Source organism: Mustela nigripes, chromosome 10, assembly GCF_022355385.1.
Source record: "Mustela nigripes isolate SB6536 chromosome 10, MUSNIG.SB6536, whole genome shotgun sequence".
NCBI lineage: Eukaryota > Metazoa > Chordata > Mammalia > Carnivora > Mustelidae > Mustela > Mustela nigripes.
Window position 1 is genome coordinate 9,435,955 of NC_081566.1, and position 20,602 is coordinate 9,456,556.

Genomic DNA, 20,602 nt, shown 5'->3' on the forward strand with positions numbered 1-20,602 from the left:
TTACTTATTTTAGAGAGAGAGCAAGGGGAGGGGCAGAGGGAGAGGGAGACAAGCAGACTTCCTGCTGGGCGAGGAGCCTGATGTGGGGCTCTGTCTCGTGACCCTGAGAACATGACCTGAGACAAAATCAAGTGTCGGACCCTAAACTATCTGAGCCACCCTACCCCAGTAGTTTCTATCTTTTTTTCAAAAAAGTATATCTGTATGTATTGGCTTACGCTTTCCACTTTTTTTTTTTTTGTCCTTTTTTTGCAAAAGCCATGGTTAGTCTATCCACTCCTCAGTTTTCTTACTGTTATTTCTTTCAAGACAGACTTGGTGGCACTAGACAGCTCCTGCGTGGAAATGGATGGTGTGTAGAGTGTGTTCACACAATATGATATATAGTATGTAGTATGTATGGATTTGCAATATTGACCTTCACTCTGTAATATTTTTTAGATTCCCATCCATCATGGCTGCCATTCGGCTTCGAGAATTTATTGACCGCCGCCCAGTGATCCCACCCAGGTAAAGTCCTTGTAGACAGAGATGCCATCCAGAGCTGCCCTGGGGCAGTCGGACACCTGGGGGGTCAACTTGCTCACCTGCTGCTCTCTGATTGACAGACAGCTGCTCCCAGAGGTTCCAGTGACATTTCTTTGGGTTTGGGGAAAGTTAAAAAAAAAAAAATCCCACACTCATGGTAAAATCCAAGCAAACTGGCTACTTTGAACTCCCCAAAGAGGGAAAGATATTGGTTTTTGCTTGGAAAGCCCACATTTTAGTGAGGAGCCCTTTACTCTGCTTGGAATCAGACTTCTTCATCCTTCTTCCATATGAGGGGGGGGCGCAGTTGCACAGATTGAAACTAAGTAGGATTTTTATGCTTTCCCCTGATTCATAGATGGTCCAAGACTAACAAGTCCTAGATGTGTTTTACTGTGCTAAATTCATTGCTAAGAGATTGCGGATAATAATCTGTAGATCGTAACCTCGCCTTCCCTCACCACTGGCCGTGGGGTCTGCAAAGGGTTAGAAGCTATGAAATTCAGACAGGAACTCTCCCATAGCAAGTGACTTTGGGGTCAACCTCTTTGGCTTCGTGGTTTCAAGTAAGCCTCACGTTTGTTTTCATATCTAGTTATTTTTAACAATGTTTAGTCAACAAAGATAAGTCCTTCTGCTTCCAGAAATGACTGAAGTAGGGGCAGCGAAAGGATGCTTTGTTCCTAGATACTGTGAGTCCTCTTCGGAGAAGCCGCAGACTACCCTCAACCCACATGAGGAAGAACTGGAGGGAGACAGGGATGGGTTCCCATATTTCCCAGTTTCTGCTTCCCCACAAGCCCTTGGTCTTTCTGAGTGTGTTTGAGGCCCGTCTTATCCACTGTCGGGGTATTTAACTGTGGGTCATCCCCTGGGCAAAACGGAAACAAACCTCCCCCAGGTGCTGCTACCCGGAGTTCTGTGGATCCAAGTCCGAGTCACTGGGTCTGGCCTAAGCCAGCCTGTGGGGAGCCTGAGGGTTAGGGTAGGACGCAGTGCAGGAGGCAGGGGGTCCATGAAGTCCTAAGGGCGGCTGGATTCTGTTCTCTTGCTCATCCATTGGAACCCCACAAGGAGGCAGGCTGCTTGAACTAGGCAGTTCCCAAGTGGGGTCCCAGTCTCCCCACCATACTCACGGTGCAGCTGGTCCTCGTGGACTTGACGCCATTGACCTTTGCAACCGTAGCGGGGTCCAACCCTTCATGAGGTTCCTCAGTGGCACCTCTGGAATGTTACCTCCCACACTCAGCTGCCTCTCCCCATCACCACAGCCAACTGCCCACTCCTGTCCTCCTCCCTCCCGGCCTCCAGAGGGCGCTCCATGAAATGTAAATTGGATCAAAGCCCTCAGTTGCATGAAACCCTGCATTGCAGTCACTGCATGTGGTATAAACTCTAAACTCTGCTGGGGCCTATCGGGCCCTCCATGAACTGGCCCTGCCCCCGCTTCATGCTCCTCCCTCCTACTGTCTTTCCTTTGTTCCCCCGACAGGCCCGCCTGGCTCACACCCAGCACATATTTGCTCATTTCATCTTCACAACGACTGTGAGGTATAGAGGAGAAACTGAGGCATGGAGTAGTTAAGTGACTGTCCCAGTCCTAGCGATAGGATTTGAAGCCACAGGTCTGGCCCCAACATCTGTGCTCTTGATCCCTGCACTTGGCTGCATGTCCAGGGAGGTCCCTGGGGTGGGCTCATTTGCCCCCCTCCGCCCACCACTGTCACCTCTGCAGAGCCGACGGCCACAAGCAGTAGTTCCTCCGTGCGCATTTGTTGAAAAAAAAAAGAATGAACATGAATCAGTGAGTATCTTGTCACAGATTTGTGGCTTGGCACCCTGCTGACTGGCAGGATCCTGTGGAAGACACGGACCTCCTCCTTCCTCTCAGACAACATCGGGTCCCTCCCTCCACGCCCAAACCTTGGCTCCTCGTGAGGGAAAACGGAATCACACACTGGCAGGGGCACCTGATAAAATTAAATATTCAAGGGCTCACACAGCTCCCTTAAGAACTGTATCAGATGCAAATGTGACTTGCTGTCACCCCCAGGCGACAGGCCCCACCCAGGCAGGGCTGAGGGCCAGGTTGGTCTACAAAGCACAGGATGCTCCCAAAACGATTGCTTCGTGTGGAGGAAGCACAGTGCAGTGTGGAAGAGAAAAGATGGCAAATTTCTGTCAGACATAAGATGGATTTTTGAAACACCACCTGAAGTGGTGTCTGGGAGACCCAGAGGCAGCTGTTCCTTCCCAGAGCCATGACAGCACCTACCACAGATCACCAAGGATGTTCACGTCATCTGGTTGACTCATGGAGTCGTTCCGAAGGGGTGATGGTGCCCCACACTTTACTGACAGGGAACCTGAGGATCCCCTCTTCCTTGAGGGGGTAACGAGTCTGGGAGATGGCAGAGCGGGCATGGTGGTGTCCCATCCTCTATGCTGACTTGCTCGTGTCCTCTCTAAGTGACTCATTCTCTTGAGCCTGTTCCTGACTGGCCCAGCGCTTACTCATTGTGTGTGATGAGTTAGTGCCTGAGTGTGGTTTCCCTACCAGATCGTGATCTCTTGGGTAGAAGACAGTATTTATCATCACTGTGTCCCTAGCACCTGGCCCATGGCGGCCACAGTAGGGCCTTCAATGGGAAATTGTCTCACTGAATGGAAGGCCACGTCCAGCTCTCAGGCCCACACTATTCTTTCTCCTCTTCCTGTGGTGCATGACCTCTACTTCCTGTCTGCCCATGAGAGAACCCCAGAGTTCCTATAGAAATAACACTGAACTCTTCTGGGAAAAAAGCCATCCTGTGTACACGGAGATGACTCTGGATGCCCCATGGAGTTCAGCGAATGGGGTTTGATCCATGGCTCTGGCGTTTACCAGGCAGGTGATATTTGGAGAGCCCACTTGACCTTTCTGAGCCTCAATCTCCTGTTCTGTAACAGGGTGTTCGTAATATTTACCTGGCAACGTGACTGGGAATTAGATGAGGTCACCTTCCTAAAGCCTGAGGCTCAACACAGACATAACAGAGGACAGCAGAGTCACTTAGGAGCATGGGCCACCTCGGGCCTTGGGGCCAGGTTCTTGAGGGATGAACACTCTTGACTTCTCCTGTGGGTACTGAATTTTGTCCATGGATAAGCCCAGATTTCTGCTCTGGCGACACGCACCCACCCAGGGGACAGGTTGGCTCTTGCCTAGACAGAACATGTCACCTGAAAGAGCCAAGCTGTCAGAGACTGCTGAACAATGTGTGGGGGAATCAGACAAAGCAGGACTCCTGCTCCCACACGAGAAGGAAAGACCTTCCTACAACTTGTTCAGCAATCTTGAGAGCCACGTTAGCGGATGGGCCTAAGCAGAGTCCGGCACATCTCTTCAGCCAGGTCCTCTCCCCAGCTTCTCAGAAGAGGCCAGCTATGGTGAGGCCTCTGGGAACACGGGCCGGCGGGGCCAGGGTGGGCATTGCCCCTCATTAAGCTCCTGCCAGGGAACTTTCTCCTGTTTGAGCTGAAGTTAGTCACACAGGGTGCTTGGAAAGTCTACGCAAAGAGTTGGAGGCAAAAGCCACCCTTTATTCCCCAAACCATTCAGCTTCTCCACCCAACCCTACGTCCCTCCAGCGCCCGCTCACACACTTTCCCTTCCTTTCTCAACTTCTGGGCCAAAACCCACCAAGAGAGATTCCCCAGGGATGGCGAGCAGGGCTTGTTACCCAGTGCTGGAGAAGAAGGGCTTCTCCATTCTCAAAACAGCTTTGGCAGACTACGTTCAAAGAGCAGGGCTTAGGTGACTCACCGGTATACACAGGCACTGGTTAAATGCATGCTAGGGAAGAATCCATGGTCAAGACTCAGCCTACTGGAAACAGCACAACAACTGTGAGAAACCAGTGTGACTTTGGAACCCCAGCTGGGTTCTTAACAAACCATAACATGGCCCTAGGGTCTTCTCTCCAAGATAGCGCTTCAGAAACGGGATGGTGCCCAAGAAAGTCCCACTCCCAGGCGCTCAGAAATGTCATTTTTTCCGTGTTATTGTGCCAGTTCCTCCTGCTCTGTATGACTAAATCCCTGCTGTTACGTACTCTTCGGGGCTCAGCCACATCATCCCAGCCATAGGGCAGGCCCAGACAGCCTGGGATTTTCTGAAAATCAGAGCTCCCTGAGGTCCTGTTTGCCAAGACAGACAGACACACCCTGTTCACAGTGCTTGCCTTTCATACTTTCTAGACAGCGAGGTTTCCACCGGCCCCCACACACTCCACACGGATCCCAACCCTGGCCACGTCTTGGGTTCTAAAATTCGCCTCACCTAGAATCTGTTTTCCATCCTATTTGCCTACCCCCACTTCCCTCCACAAAGCTCAGGGTTTCTCCATGTCCCACGTCCGTGACTACGGTTGCCTCTTGGCCAGTCTCTATACCTCTCGTCCAAAGGTCCACCACTTTGTGGTCCACGCTGCCACTGGAAAAGATCTTTCTAGAATAAAAATGGTCCTAAGCCTTTCATCTTCTTAAAAATGCTACCAAGATTCCATGTCACCTACAAGAGTGGTTCTCAACCTCTCAAGACACAATGCTCCCTTTATTTCTAACAAATATCTTATAATGTTCCTCCTGCTCTTCTGAAATAAAATCTGCAAATAACATAATCCAACTACATGCAATTCTAAATAACTACATAATGCAGGGACTATAATCTATGAGGAAAAGTAATTGATTATAAAATAAGATGTCCTTCAAAAGGTGAGGTCTGGGCACCACCTCACCCTCACTGCGCCTCACCGCACCTCGTCTCACCTCCTCTGCCCCCAGCTCTGGGGGTTCAGCTATCCGCCCTGTCTCACCTTCACGCCCAGAAACACTTCCTACCTCCTTTGTGCCTCAAAACTTCCTCAAAACCCAACCCTCCCCAGCGGGGCTAGGCTTCCTCCTCCAGCCCAAAGCACCCTATGCGTTAAGCCTTTCTAGTGCCTGTTCATTTCTTGCATCATACGCTTAATCATCACAGTTAAAAAAAAACAAAAAACAAAAAACAAAACACTTGTGAAAGTGTGTAAATCTACCCAAAGTAGAAAAAAAAATCAGCATAAGGAACACCCATTTATCCATTTTCACATTGTAACAATTATCAGCATTTGCCCCCCTGGTTTTATATGGCTTCTTATTTCTTTTTCTCATATTTTGAAACTAATACCTGACAAGACGAATATTTCCTTATGAATCTTGAGAACCAAATCCTGAAAAATGAGTAAGAGAAGATACTCCCGTCAAGAAAGAAATTCCATGGGTTCCAAGAGCTCCGTGCCAGGAACCAGGGGCAAAGGGCATGGAATTTTTTATCAGGCCACAAGTGACATTCTTCTGTAAAGAACTAATGGTAGTAACTTCTTTTTTATTTTTTTTTTAATCCCCCTCTTACTTTCTCTACTAGTATATTCATCACTCATCAGGGAAAGGACGTCCAAGGATATTACCCCGGGCAGCTGGCAAGAGTCCATTTTGATTCTAGTAGGAAGAGACACCCCAGGTAAGACACCTTCCCAACCAAATCTTAGTTCTCAAAAATTTCACTAAAGCGAGAAGGATAAGTGAAAAAAAAATGGGAGTCACAAATTGTAGTCATAATTGTAAAAAGAACAGATACTAATAATTGTTATTTAATGAATTCAAAAAATGTGGAAGGAGCTACACCAAACTGTTAACAATGGCTTTTTCTGAATGGTAAGAGGGCAGTATTTGATTTTATTTTTTACCTTTTTCTCCATTTTCCAGATTTTCTCTAATGAACATGTGTTACTTTTATAATCAACAATAAATATAGAATGTTATGAAATCATCAAAGAAATTTAAGAAACATCATGAGTTCAGAGTTTCACCTTGTTCAGAAAACTTACCCTTCCTGAGACTCAGTTTCCTTCTCAGTAAAATTGTGAATTTGGCCTAACTGGTTTCTGCCTTTCCAGATGTGATTTTTAAGAAGAAAAGGAAAAAATAAAAAACAGTCACTTCAATATTATTTTCTAGTTTGGAGAGGCTAGAAACCATAGTAGTTAGGAGCCACAATTTGAGTTAAATTTTGAAATGGTTGATCATGAGCAACCTTCTCTCTAAATCCTCTGGAGTCCGTTACCTCATCTGTTAGGTAAAATAATTGGCGTAAAATTCCAGAACATAGCAAGCATTTGAAATATGATTGCTCTAATTTTGAGTTCATTGTCTAATATATTTTACAAATTTCTTCTCTTTATCACCTTTACTATAGTTAACTTTAGATTAGCCTCCATGTAAGGAAAAGGGAGCCATGCCATCTATTAAGCAGCACAAAGTCTTAACTTAATAGAAGATCAAACTAGAAGTAGCGTTAGAGGTCATTCTGATCCATTAAGTCAATAAGATTTAGCCCAGAGAAGTGCCATGTCTTGTACCCGAGGTACAGTTGGTTGGTGTGAAAGCTGGTACTGGGAACTATGCACGTTTTCTGATTTTCAGTTCAAGGCTTTGTGTTCTAATTTAGATCCACAATAGACTAAACTCTTGTCAAGGGCGGCCCCACCACCAGGGCACTCTCCCCATGGACTCTGTGGGCTGTGACGACACCCCCAACTCCAACACCCAGCACCTGAATGTCAGTCCTCCCCATAGGACGGCTCAGGCAGAGGAAACCTTGACTCTACTTCTACTAGACTCTGAAGAGACTAGTGCCCGCCCAAGATGAGCCTCAAGGGGGAAACTGAGTGCACATACCAATCAATGACTATAGTAAGCTTCTAGTTAAAAAGAAGGAAAAGTCGGGGCGCCTGGGTGGCTCAGTGGATTAAGCCACTGCCTTCGGCTCAGGTCATGATCTCAGGGTCCTGAGATCGAGTCCTGCATTGGGCTCTCTGCTCAGCAGGGAGTCTGCTTCCCTCTCTTTCTCTCTGCCTGCCTCTCTTCCTACTTGTGATCTCTGTCTGTCAAATAAATAAATAAAATCTTTTTAAAAAAAATTTAAAAAAAAGAAGAAGGAAAAGACAAGCCCTTAAGCACTTTCCACTCCTTCCACCAGAACAAAACAAAGCAAAAACAAACAAACAAACAAAAACGGGAAATAATGCAGTTCTTGGGACAAGTCCTATCTTCAGTTTTTGTGGTCGTAGTTTAACTTGATAGGCGTCTGGTGGCCTACCTTCCCCAGATATATTCCCCTACCAACTTAGTGTTTCCAGTATTAGAATCGGATCCTTTGAATGAAAGTCTTATCTTCGGGACACTGATGTATTACTTGAAAATGGCGACTCTTCTGGTTCCATAGAAACACCCAAGGCGAAGGCAGAGTGGGCTGCCAGTCCAGCAGGGGTAGAGATCTAGGGACAATCACCAGGATGTGGTTCCGAAGCCAGGCACAGAAGTGACCAGACATCCGGGATGGTTACACAGAACCCAACTTCACAAAGGACTGACCTGTTGGTCAGGCAACTGATGTTTGATCGTTGCGGGGCTGTGGGGCATGCCCCTGTAGGGAAAGGAGTGTTCCTGTCCACCATTTAGGGTAGCCACTTTACAGGACCCAGTGCCTGTTAAGCATAAAATAAGAGCAAGTAGAGGTGGGCGGGAATTCTCGATGCTTCTCCAAGGTGATGAACCATGGAGCCCCAGCCACACACCAGATACTCCTCCACCCCCCACTCCCCACCCCCAACCAGTATCGCACCCAAACCATAGCCGTTGCTTTTCCTGAACTTTGGACAGAACTTATCCATTTCTGCTAACCACTCATTGAAGAAGGCCCATTATAATCAAGTTTTTAACCCAAATATGGAATCACAATACATTATGATTATATAGTTTCAATCCCCTCATTTAAATGTGATTAATCGGGGCGCCTGGGGGTGCACAGTGGGTTAAGCCTCTGCCTTTGGCTCAGGTCATGGTCTCAGGGTCCTGGGATGGAGCCCCACATCGGGCTCTCTGCTCAGCAGGGAGCCTGCTTCCTTCTCTCTCTCTCTGCCTGCCTCTCTGCCTACTTGTGATCTCTGTCTGTCAAATAAATAAATAAAAATCTGTATTAAATAAATAAATAAATAAATGTGATTAATCATGGTGATCCCATCAAGTAAGGCTACATCCTACTAATAAATGATTGGGTTTAGATGTTCCTAAATCTCACCCAACATCTAATATTTTTCACACCTATAGCTGCTCATTTCATATATTTTATAGTTCAAAAATACCCATGTTCGGGTGCCTGGCTGGCTCAGTCCGTAGAGCGTGTGACTCTCAGTCTCTGGGTCTTGAGTTCAAGCCCCACATTAGGAGTAGAGATTACTCAAAAAAAAAAAAAAAAAAAAAAGGAAAATAAAATAAAATTTAAAGATATACATGTTTATTATAACATTCAGAAAACATTAATAAAAAAAGAATTGAAATTACCCATAGTGTCACACTCAGAGATAATCATGCAGACTATTCCAGATCTACACAAAATGGAATGAATAGTATTTTTTCAAAGATTTTATTTATGACCTCGGCGGAAGGCAGAGGCTTTAACCTCTTGAAACCCTTTTTTCCCTAGTTTATTGGGATAGTGTTGACATATAACATTGTATTCTTTTAGGGTGTACAACATAATGATTTAATATATGTACATATTGTGAAATGATTATTACAATAAATTTTGTTTATATCTGTCACCGCATAGAGCTGTAAATCTTTTCACTCATGATGAAACTCTTAAGATCTATTGTCTTAGCACCTCCCAAATACACAATACAGTATGATTAACTATAATCACCATACAGCACATTATATTTCCAGAACTTTCTGGAAGTTTATCCCTTGTGACCTCCTTCTCCCTGTTTTCCCCATCCCCCAGCTCTGCCTCTGGCAACCAGCATTCTGTTCTCGATGCATTTGTTGTTTTATATTCCACATTTAAGTGAGATCATACAGTACTTGTCTTTCTCTATTTGACATTTCACTTGGCACAATGTTCTCAAGGTCCATCCCTGTTGCAGCAAATGGTAGGTTTTCCTTCTTTTCGTGGCTGAAGAGTATTCCATTTTATACGCATACACACCATCTCCACCCATTCATCCGTCAATGACCACTTCGATGGTTTCTGTGTCTTGGCCTTTGCCAATAACACCACAATGAACGTGGGGGTGCAGCTATCTGTTTGAGATAGGAATTTCATTTTTTTTTTCTGATAAACATCCAGAAGTGGAATTACTGGATCATATGATAGCTCTATTTTTCATGTTTTGAGAACCCACATACTTTCCACAGGGCTGCATTCCTGCCAACAGTGCACGAGGGTTCCTTTTTTTCTTTTTTCTTTCTTTCTTTCTTTCTTTTTTTTTGCCAACACTTCTTATCTCTTGCCATTTTGACAACAGCCATTCTAAGGGCTGTGAGCTGATATGATAGCTCAGCGTGGTTTCCATTTGCATTTCCCTGGCAATTAGTGACTTGGAGCCCTCTTCATGAACCTGTTTGCCCTCTGTACATCTTCTTTGGAAAAACAATGTCTATTCAGATTCTCTGCCCATTTTTTAATCATACTGTATTTTTGCTATTGAGTTGAAGGAGTTACTGAGGTATTTTGGATATTAAGTCCTTATCAGATCTATGATGGGCAAATATTTTCTGCCATTCTGCAGGCTGCCTTCTTTTTTTTTTTTGCTTCCTTTACTGTGCAATAAAAGCTTTTAAATTTGATGTAGTCCCATTTATTTTTGTTTTTGTTGCCTTTCCTTTTGGTGTCAAATCCAAAAAAAAAAATCCTTGCCAAGACTGATGTTAAGGAATTTACTCCCTATGTTTTCTTCTAAGAGTTTTATGGTTTTAGGTCTTACCTTCATGTCTTTAACCTATTTTGAGTTGAGTTTTGTGTATGTTATAAAATAGTTTTATCTGTTGCATGTGGCTTTCCAGTTTCCCAACACTACTTATTGAAGAAACTATCCTATCCTTTCCCCAATGTATACTTTTGGTTCCCTTGTCATAAATTAATTGACTACATCGATGTGGGTTTATGTCTGTGTTCACTGTTCTGTTCTGCTGATCTATGTGTCTATTTTTATTCCAATAGTATACTGTTTTGATTACTGTAGTTTATAATATGAAATCAGGAAGGATGATATCTCTTCTATGTTCTTCTTTCTCAAGATTGCTTTGGCTATTTTGGTCTTTTATGGGTCAAATTTTAGGATTCTTTGTTCTAGTTCTATGAAAAATGTCTGGAATTTTGATAGGGGTTGCATTGAAAATGTAGGTTGCTTTGATAGTATGACCACTTTAGCAATATTAATTCTTCTAACTCATGAGCACAGACTATCTTCCCATCTATTTGTGCTTTTTCCCATTTCTTTTATCAATGCCTTACAGCTTTCAGATTACAGTTCTTTCACCTGGTTAAATTTACTCCTAAGTATTTTATTGTTTTGATGCAATTGTAAATGGGATTGTTGCCTTAATTTCTCTGATAGTTCCTTGTTAGTGCATAGAAATCCAATAAATTTTTGTATATTGATTTTGTACCTGCAACTTTACTGAATTCCTTTATTTTTTTTTAATTTTTTGAGATTTTATTTATTTATTTGACAGAGAGAGACACAGCGAGAGAGGGAATACAAACAGGGGGAATGGGAGGAGAAGCAGGCTTCCCACTGAGCAGGGAGCCCAACACAGGGCTTGATCCCAGGGCCCTGGGATCATGACCTGAGCTGAAAGCAGATGCTTAACAACTGAGCCACCCAGGAGTCCATACTGAATTCCTTTATTAGTTCTAACAGGTTTTTTTGTGGAGTCTACATACAATGATGTTATTAGCAAATAGAGACAGTTTACTTCTTTTTTTCCTATTGGGATACCCTTTATTTCTTTTCCTTGCCCAATTGCTCTGGATGGGACTTCCAAAACTATGTCGAATAAAAGTGGTGAGGGTGAGCATCCTTGTCTTATTTCTGATCTTAGAAGAAAAGCTTACAACTTTCAACCTTTGAGTATGATGTTAGCTGTGAGCTTGTCCTATACGGCCTCTCATTACACTGAAATATGTTCCCTTGATACCCACATTGTTGACAGTTTTTTAAAAATCACAAATAGATGTTGAATTTTGTCAAAATTTTTTTTGCATCTATTGAGATGATTGTATGGTTTTTATCCTTCAATTTGTTAATGTGGCGTATTTTGTTGATTGACTTACAGATGTTGAACCATCCCTACAGCCCAGGAATAAATCCCACTTGATTATGGTGTATGATCCTTTTAATGTATTATTGAATTCAGATTGATAATATTTTATTGATTGAAACCTTGTTCTTTATAATAGTTTTGAGATCATTCACATCCCATACAACTCATCCATTTAAAGTGTTCGATTCAACTGAAACCTATGTTTAGACCTAACTCTGTATTGTAGACTCTTTCCCGTCTCAAAATTTATAATTCTATAGCACCACTTTTAGCGGTGGTAGGGTACTCTTATATATATTCATTTTATAAATAAAATGTAGGTAGGGTACTCTTATATATATCATTTTCTAAATAATCCCCCTTTTTTTCACATGAAGATTGTATCCATTCCTTTATGATCATAAAATACGTTGGTGAGCATTCTAGGAGCTAAGTCTTTGCTGACTTTCCTACTTTCTGGAATTGCTGTGACAAGGTATATGCACATTTTAGGGATATCAATACTCATCACCAAAGTATTCTCCCACAAGTTGCCCAGTGAATGTGTATTCCCAGAATTGCATGAAGCTATTCCCTCATTACACACTGATTCTTCTTTATTTTTACCTTTAGAGGGTAGTTATCTGAGTGGAGCTACAGGAAAGTTATAACTGATTTCAGTTATACTGAAAAATTACAGTGGGAAAGGGTATTGGGGAGATCTGGAGTATAGGAAGTAGCCACACATGAGCAGACCCTACAGAAGTTTTGATGCAGGTCACCTTCTGTAACCTGTGACTGGACAGGAGGAGGGATATTAAAGCAGGGGAGCAGGGAACCAGGATCCCCGAGCCACCCACTGAAAACTGCTGGGCTGACCCTGGAGCTATGGAGTCTTGCCAATGGCATCTTGGTAGCCTCCTGGCCATTTCCAGAGAATGGATCTCGGCTGATGAGAACATGGAATGCTTTTCTTCTACTGGGTGGTCAGTAAGCTCTTTCTATTTTCATTTAGACCTCTCATAGACTTGACAATCCCACCCCAGAGAGAAAGTCTGATTCAGCCTCAACTAGACCAACAAACTCTCATTCGATATATTTGTTTCCGAAGACATTCAAAGCCTGCTGAGCCATGGTATAAAGAAACCACCTACCAAAGAAACTATTCTCTGCCATTTTACAAGATCGGTAAGTCAGGTCAACCACTCTTACTCTCTGAGATCAACCTCCCCTCAGATGAGCCTTTCTCGTGGGTTCGCTGCCATCAGGGACCAGTCAAACTGGGGGAAAGCATTCATGTGTGCCTAGTGCAGGAAGAATTTTGAGACTGAACCAAGGCTGCTTCCTCCTCTCCTCTTTTTTCTAGCTCCTTATGGAATCATGGATAAAAATGCACAAATGTTCTTGGTAGGAAGCATACTCAAGTGTGACTACATCTCACTGAGCCCCTTTTCCTCAGCAGATTCCTTATTGTGCCTAAACGTATTATTGAGGGAAATTTTTTTTCTTTCTTATGCTCCCATTTTAAATGGCTTTATGACAATTATTTGACATTTGAAGACATATTTCAAAGATTCTAATTTCCGTCTATGTTGCAACATGTGTGAATATGAACAACCAAGCCCCCACACCATGTGACCCTGGAGGTACACACGTGGGCACCGATGTAGACATTACTTGTATTCCTGTTGTCATTGATGCTTTGAATTTTAGCAAGTGGGAGGAGTTGCTGCATTGACAGACTTTCTAAATGAGCAAATCTCACCATTTCTGGGGGCTCTTACACTGTGGCAGACACATATTTTGTTCCCCTAAGAGCTTTTAAGGTAAGTGTTATTACTTACCCCATTTTACAATAAAGGAGATCAAGTTGCAGATTTGCAATTAATTAAGCAGCCTCAGATCACAGCGCAGTAGGTGGGAGAAGCAGAATTCAGACCAAAGCCATTTGAAATGTAGAATTCTGTGCTTGATCCTTAAGCAGTACTGCCTTTGTCACAGCTGAGAGTCATTTGCATTGCTATTTATTTAATAATTTTCTTTCTTTTTGCTTGAACAAGAACAAGGAAATGCATAGGACAGGGGGGTTGGCGGCTGGGGGTGAGAAGGATAGGCCCTTCCTTCTGTTCTCCCCTGTAAAGGGCAGAGGCCTAGATGGGGCTCAGGTCCCAAGGGAACCAGGAATCACAGCAACCAGGAAGACGGGAAGCAGATGGAACCAGGCATTCTCCAGACAGTGGAGCCACGGAGAGGGGCAGTAGAGGAAGCCGGATGGGGCGGAAATGGGCAGGAGGCATCTGGCTGACGAGGTTACCAGCCGTGAAGAGCTGGGGTCTGGGAGGGGAGAGGATTGGAGGCTGAGAAGGGAGCGGAGAGGAGAGGGAGCTGGTAGCTGAGATAAGCTCGTTTAGGGAAGGAGGTGCCAGGAGGGAGTGAGGGATGGTGCAAGTGGGCATCCCCCGGGGGGCCCCGGGAGGGCGCTATTAAAGAAGGTTGGAGTGGGTGGGGGTGCCTGTTAGGGGCTGAAGGGTGAGGCCTGGGTGGGGGAACAGAAGCCTCCAGGTACTGAGCAGCTGGAAAGAATTGGCGGTCAGGAGGTGTCAGTGGGGATCCTGTCCCCACAAAACTGGCTAAGCAGCGCTTGCCCTTCCAAGACTGACTGAGTAGGAAATCGTCTCCCCTGCCACGTGGGAGTTTGGGTGAGCCTTGAGTTACCAAAACGATAGTAAACAGGACCTTCTTTACAACAGCTCTGCTATGAGGGACTCCAGTTAGACGGACATAGAAGGTTTTCTCCCGTGCTTGTTTTAGACAATTCCTAATTCTTTCCAAACCTACAGCCCCAGGTGAGTGTTTAGCAAAGGGGTTTGATATTTACCATCTCCTGTGTCCCTAGCACCATGCTGGGTGCCAGGGGGAGGAGGCAAACACAAGTCCAAGTCCACGGGAAGTTCCCAGTCTGATCGGGAAGATGAAGAAACCATCAGCCTATCACTGAATGATTGAGAAGCAACTAGCAGAGTAGGAAGATGGGTCTAGAACATGAGGCCATGGGGACCCCAGCTGGGCCCCACTGGATGAGGTCTGAGGCAGAGAAGTGGTGCACACTGCAGACAGGGACCCTGCAGCTAGAGGGGTGAGCCTTGTGGAGGGGGGGGGGGGGGGGGGGGGGCATGCCAGACACGAGGACGCTGGCCTGTCTGGACCAGGCAGGAGGAGGAGGGAGTGGGGGATCCCATGCAGTTGGCAGAGTAGGACAGAATGGCTGGAACTGAAGAGGAGTTAAGAAGGGAGTCTGGAAAGTTTCATTGGGACCCATCAAGGAAGAGCCCAGGCAGCCTCGGAGGCTGTTGGTGGGTCGGCCTGCTCACGATGGGTTGGAGAAGGCACGACTACGTTGGCAGTCAGGCAGGATGGAGCTGTGGAAGCGTGGGCAGGACTCGGGCCTTGGGGGCCGCTGGCCTGCACATTCTAGCTCTGCAGTGTTGAGCAAGACACTCAGCTCCTCTGAACTTGCCTGTGCCTGTGTAGAATGGAAATTCAATGTCTGCATTTTAGGATAAATTTTTACTATTTAAAGTATCTGTCCTGTGCCAAGAACTGTGCTAAGGGGTATACACACATGTGTCCACACTCGTGGTTGCCGTGAGTCCTAACACCGTGAAAAGAGGTATTATTATTTACTGCATGTAGCAGAAGAGAAAACTGAGTCTTAGAGACTTCAGGAAACTTCCTCAAGCTGATAAGTCGTCCATTCAGGTCATCCAGATTTGTTGCACTCCCAACCCTTGCTCTTGAATTGAACTGAGGAGGCTTCGTGGGAAATGGGAAGAAGACTCACGTGGTGTAGGATCTGGAGTGGGAAAGGTGGTATTAAGAGAGAATTCATGAGAGAGAAGAGAGAAATTAAAGCTCATTGCTATCCACGTCTGGCACAATTGTCGGTGCCTCTGATAGAAAGCACCGTTTTCGGCAGAAGTGTCAAGTTGGCATCCACAGACAACTGGAATGAGGCGCTGGACGGCACAGGCAGGAAACTTAAGATAGGAACAGGGTCCAACAGTCCCCTCCCCGGGGAGGTCTGAGGCCTAACCCATTCAAGAGGTAATTTATGTTGAAATATTCATGGCTCCAGTCACTGAACCACAGATTGAGTGCACATTTGTTATCTTTCCTGGAGTAACGTAGCATTCCAAGGCCTAGTGACTTAGAAGATGAATGATGATGATATCTATCTTTTAGCTGGGCGGTTCGGGCTCAGGTCTTTCAAGGGGTCAGCCAGATGTCAGTGAGCCCTCTATCATCTGAAGGCTTGACTGGGGCCGGAGGACCCATGTCCAAGGTGGCTCATTCACACGGCCGTCACTCATATGCTGGCTGGTGATGGGGGTCTCAGTGCCTTTCCGAGAGGGCTCCCCACAGGGGTGCCATGGGTTCTGCCCCAGAATGGCCAAACTGCAATGCCTTTTATGACCTAGGCTCAGAAGTCACACACTGTCACTTCTGAGGTGTCCTACCAGTCACACACAGCCAACCCTAAGGCAGTGTGCCAGGGGATGATACAAGGCACGGATGCCAGGGGGTGAGAATTACTGGGATCCATCTTGGAAGCCGGCAACCGTGAGATGATTCGCTCATTGGCACCCATTATGAACTAGACACTGTATGTCTGGTGGGAGTTGACAAGATACCTGCTCTCAAGGAGCTGACATTCTTTGGGGGGGGGGTGAGGTACAGAGCATAATCAAGGACATTTTTTAAAAAATTATAGACTGGGGGCGCCTGGGTGGCTCAGTCATCAAGCATCTGCCTTTGGCTCAGGTCATGATCCCAGAGTCCTGAGATCAAGCCCCGCATTGGACTCCCTGCTTTGCAGGGGCCTGCTTCTTCTTCTCCCAGTCCCTCTGCTTTGTTCCTTCTCTAGCTGTGTCTCTCTCTGTCAAATAAATAAATAAAAATCTTTAAAAAAAAATTATAGACTATAGTAGGGCTGTAAGGGAAATAAGCAGGGTGATAAGTGCGGCTAAGGGAAATTACTTTTAATAGTGCTGTCAGGGGGAAAAAAAAAACCTCTATACGGTTTTAGCTGAGCCCTGGAAAATAGCAATGAGTCACATGAAGAGCATTTAAAGGAGCAGAAAGCGTGAAAGCTTGAAAGCAGGAAAGGCCTCAACGTGTTTGAGGAACAGAAAGGAGACAGCAGAGCTGGTGTGTAGTCAGTGAGGGTATGCGTGGTAAGACGCCCGGGTTCCAGTCCAAGCCCAAAGGGAAGATCTGAACGGGTTTCCAAGAGAGGGGGGCCCTGTCGTTTGTATTTTTAAAAGATCACTCTGGCTGCTGCTAAGACCCTGTTTGGAGATGAACAGGAGGCAGGGCAGGCAGGCCAGTGAGGGAACCGTTTACTAGTTTAGAACAGAGATGATGGCAGCTTGGAGCAGCGGGGAAGACGAAAAAGAATGAATGATTCCAGAGATATTTTGGAGGTGACATCAGTGGGGCTTGGTGATAGATCTGCTGTCGAGAGCACTTTGATTCATTCATCTGTGTTCTTTCAGTAAATAATTTGAGAGCCTACTGGATGCCAGGCATTGTGCAAGGTTTTGGCAATACCACATCAAGCAAAAATAGACACAAAGTCTCTATGTTCAGGAGGCTTCAGTGAAGAACGAGGAGAGAAAGAAGCATACAATTTCACCTGCCATACATGCTAGGAAGCAGAGTTTATGTGATGCCGTAGGAGCACTTAACGAGTCAGAAAGGGACAACAACAAGTCTCTGAGGAAATGATGAGCTAGAAGTTCACCAGGGAAGGAGTCTGGGAAGAGCTTCCCCGCAAGTAGGGCATGTGCAAAAGCCCTGTGGTACGGGCGTGACATATTTGAAGAACTAAAAAAAAGTACCAACGAAATAGAGGAAAGCACTGAAGTCAGGAAGGGTGGAGCTGGCTGAGGCTCGAACAAAGAGAGGGTTTACAGGTCATTTTCAGCTGTGACAACTCTGGGCTGAGATTAATGGGAAACCAGCAAAAACTCTGGAAGGAGGACAGAGGTGACATGATTAAAAACACATTTTGAGAAGATTGCTCTAACCGTGGAGAAGGAAAAGGAGGCAGGCTGGGGAGTCGGGTGGGGCAGAGATCGAATATGGTGAGTCAGGAGGCCATGGCAACGGTTAGGCTAAATGTTCTTGACCTCAGTGACATCACTTTTCGCAATCCCAATGCCCAGGACAGACCCAGACCGTTCAAACCAGGATCTCCCGCTGGGAGAGGGTGGTCCTAGGCATCAATACCTTAAAAAACTTGCCAGATTAATCCCACCATGCAGCCAAGTTTAGGAAGCAGTGGTTTGTGGCTGATGATAGCTGGGAACAGTGGAGAATTGGATGGATTTGCCAGATACTTGGTTGGCCATTGTTTTGTAAACAACAGTCAGGCAGGCAAGACCCAGGAGAGAGAGGTCATAAATCTGAGCACTGAGAGCAAACACAGCAGGGGCTCAGTCAAGCATTGGTTTGAACCAGGAAGCTGACTCTTGAAGGAGTCTTTTGGGGGAAGGGCTCCTCACAGAGTAAGATGGATGGTAATTTGTGTATCAAGGTGGTGGGTTTTTTTCCCTTGACCATCTGACCAGTCTTTGGGATCAGATTTTAAAGGCAGGGCTTAGGACTGATTTGCATTTCATGGTCAGTTCTTATTTCTTTTTTGGGAATTGGTGAGAAACAGATTAAATTGAGATCAAGATAGATCACAGTTATTACGCAAGAAGTTCTTCTTCAGTAAAAAAATGTTCTTTAGAGAACATTTAGGCAACGCAGACTATGGGCAAGACACAGTGTAAGAAATGAAGACTTTGTCCTCAGAGAACTTGAGCTTGGGAGGATTAGGATGGCCCCTCAGACAAAAATTGTCCTTGTATTCCTCATCCTGGCACCAAATACTTAAAAGAACTCATTCTTCAAAAATAAAATGTATGTTCTCAATAGCAGTGTGACCCTTAGATTCTCTGAACTTCCATTCTCTCATCTGCGAAAGGATAAATATAGTATCTACCTAAGAGAACTGAGATATCCATGTAAAGACTTTAGCATTCTGCCTGTAACATTTATAACCCTTCAAAAAAAAAGTTAGCCATTATATTATTACTGATCAAAGAATCAGCACATGCCAAAAAACAAAAACAAAAAACCCAAGGCAATGGAATTGTATCATACATAGGAATTAAGTTCTAAAACCAAGGCCTAAAGTAATAATCACATAGAATCAAAGTTATCCTTGAAAATCTCTTAAATTGTTCAAAGTGAAAATATTAAATGATATTAAATTATTAAAGTAGCTGGAGTAAATGGGATTCAGCAAGTTGGTTAAATTTTCTCTGTAGTTCTAAATTAATTATTCATTTTGTTTTTCGATGATGACTTCCAAAGATGTCACCCCCACAATTCCACAAGAACAATAATTTCACTTTATCAAATGGTAAGGAAATCCCAAAGATCATTTCACACGTCCTCTCCATAGTATTCCCCACCCCAAATTTGCATAGCATTTCTCAGGCTCGATAGCATCTACTGTCTGTGGGCATGGAGGTTCAGAAGGAATCCCCACAAAAGTCTGTTGAATTTACCTCGTTAAATGAATGGGTCATTCCGCTCCACGGCAACTCTGACCAAGGATCACTGAGGCTGGTGAATGGGATTCCTCACACTCCTAAGCCACTTAGATATATTTCCCTGAAACACAGTGAAACCCTCCAGAAGGTCAGAGTTGCTATGTTAACCCCACAGTAAGCCTCGGGAAGTCAAATGGTTACTTACTACGGACAGGTACACACTTTACTAAATATGATTTTAAAAAATCCTTCCAGGGATGGCATTTCTGGTCATACTCCGGGGTTCAATGAAACGTTATCTATTCTTAATTTCAATAAATGTTTGCTGCGTCTTCGGTGCTATTGACGTTCTGTGGCCAGTGGAAAAGAGCAGGGAAAAGATCAGGGACTTTAGGGCCAGACAATCCTGGGTTGGGTCCCCTCACAATCCTATAAACTTGGCCAAGCTCATTCATCTTTCTTGGATGGTGAAACTGTGGGCGGGTCTGTGAGGATTACTGTGGATATTAACCTAAGTAAAACACTGAACACAGTGCACAGCACCACACATAATATATTTGTGTTACGCTGGTATCATTGAAACGCTCTTGCTTTTTGGTTCATCAAGATGGTTGACGTATTTAACCCCAAGCCCTCCTTGAAAGCTCACCTTTGGACAGCAGAACTGTCTGTGACTGTAGATAAGAGGTTATAAAGTACAAGGGAACTCCAGTGGGTATGACTTTAGGGATGGTAATAACCGAAGTTTGACACATACATCATACAAAATGATCTGTTAATAATGTAGGGTTTAAAGGGTATGGGGGTCTAAAATTAGGATGTCAAATGCCAATTTATATGGCTGATTTAATTTTATTTACATTTGGGCCTAATTCAACGGTCTCCCTATTGATCAGAGATCGAAACACAGAAATAATCGTTTTTTGAGTTTCAAGTCCTTTTCTCCCCATCTCTTACATATTATATTCATTTGTCTTAAATCCACCAAATTATTTTGTTATTGCACATAATTGTTGTTGACCATATGTTAAAATTTAGGAGTGAATGGTCTTAAAACTAATCATTAATTTGTTTTAAATTTCAGATTGGGACCAGAAATTAGCCACAATTTCATCGAATCCTAGACCACTAAATTCACTGCCAGAGTTCTACTGTTGTGAAGACAGGCTGTTTTGAAAGAAAACCTTTTAAATTAACGTAACAATGGCATTTGGTCAAAACAACATTCAGAGTTCCTAGTTGACCCCTTTAGATTAAAATAATAACCGAATAACTTTTGACTTAAGTGTGTATCCAGAACG

General features: G+C 44.5%; 1 protein-coding gene across 1 annotated transcript; it reads left to right on the forward strand.

Annotated features, from left to right (window-relative positions):
* The first annotated feature begins 454 nt into the window (after positions 1 to 454).
* Positions 455 to 20,602, forward strand: SPMIP3 (sperm microtubule inner protein 3). Its single transcript, XM_059414004.1, has 4 exons — positions 455 to 510; positions 5,972 to 6,067; positions 12,710 to 12,882; positions 20,386 to 20,602. Exons 1-4 carry the CDS (start codon positions 455 to 457, stop codon positions 20,475 to 20,477), a joined length of 417 nt encoding a protein of 138 aa, XP_059269987.1. The 3' UTR covers positions 20,478 to 20,602.

Coding starts and splice junctions, on each gene's coding strand:
- SPMIP3 (XM_059414004.1), top strand. CDS start 455: ATGGCTGCCATTCGGCTTCGAGAATTTATTGACCGCCGCCCAGTGATC. Junction 511..5,971: donor CGCCCAGTGATCCCACCCAG/GTAAAGTCCTTG, acceptor TTTCTCTACTAG/TATATTCATCACTCATCAGG. Junction 12,883..20,385: donor TCTGCCATTTTACAAGATCG/GTAAGTCAGGTC, acceptor TTTAAATTTCAG/ATTGGGACCAGAAATTAGCC.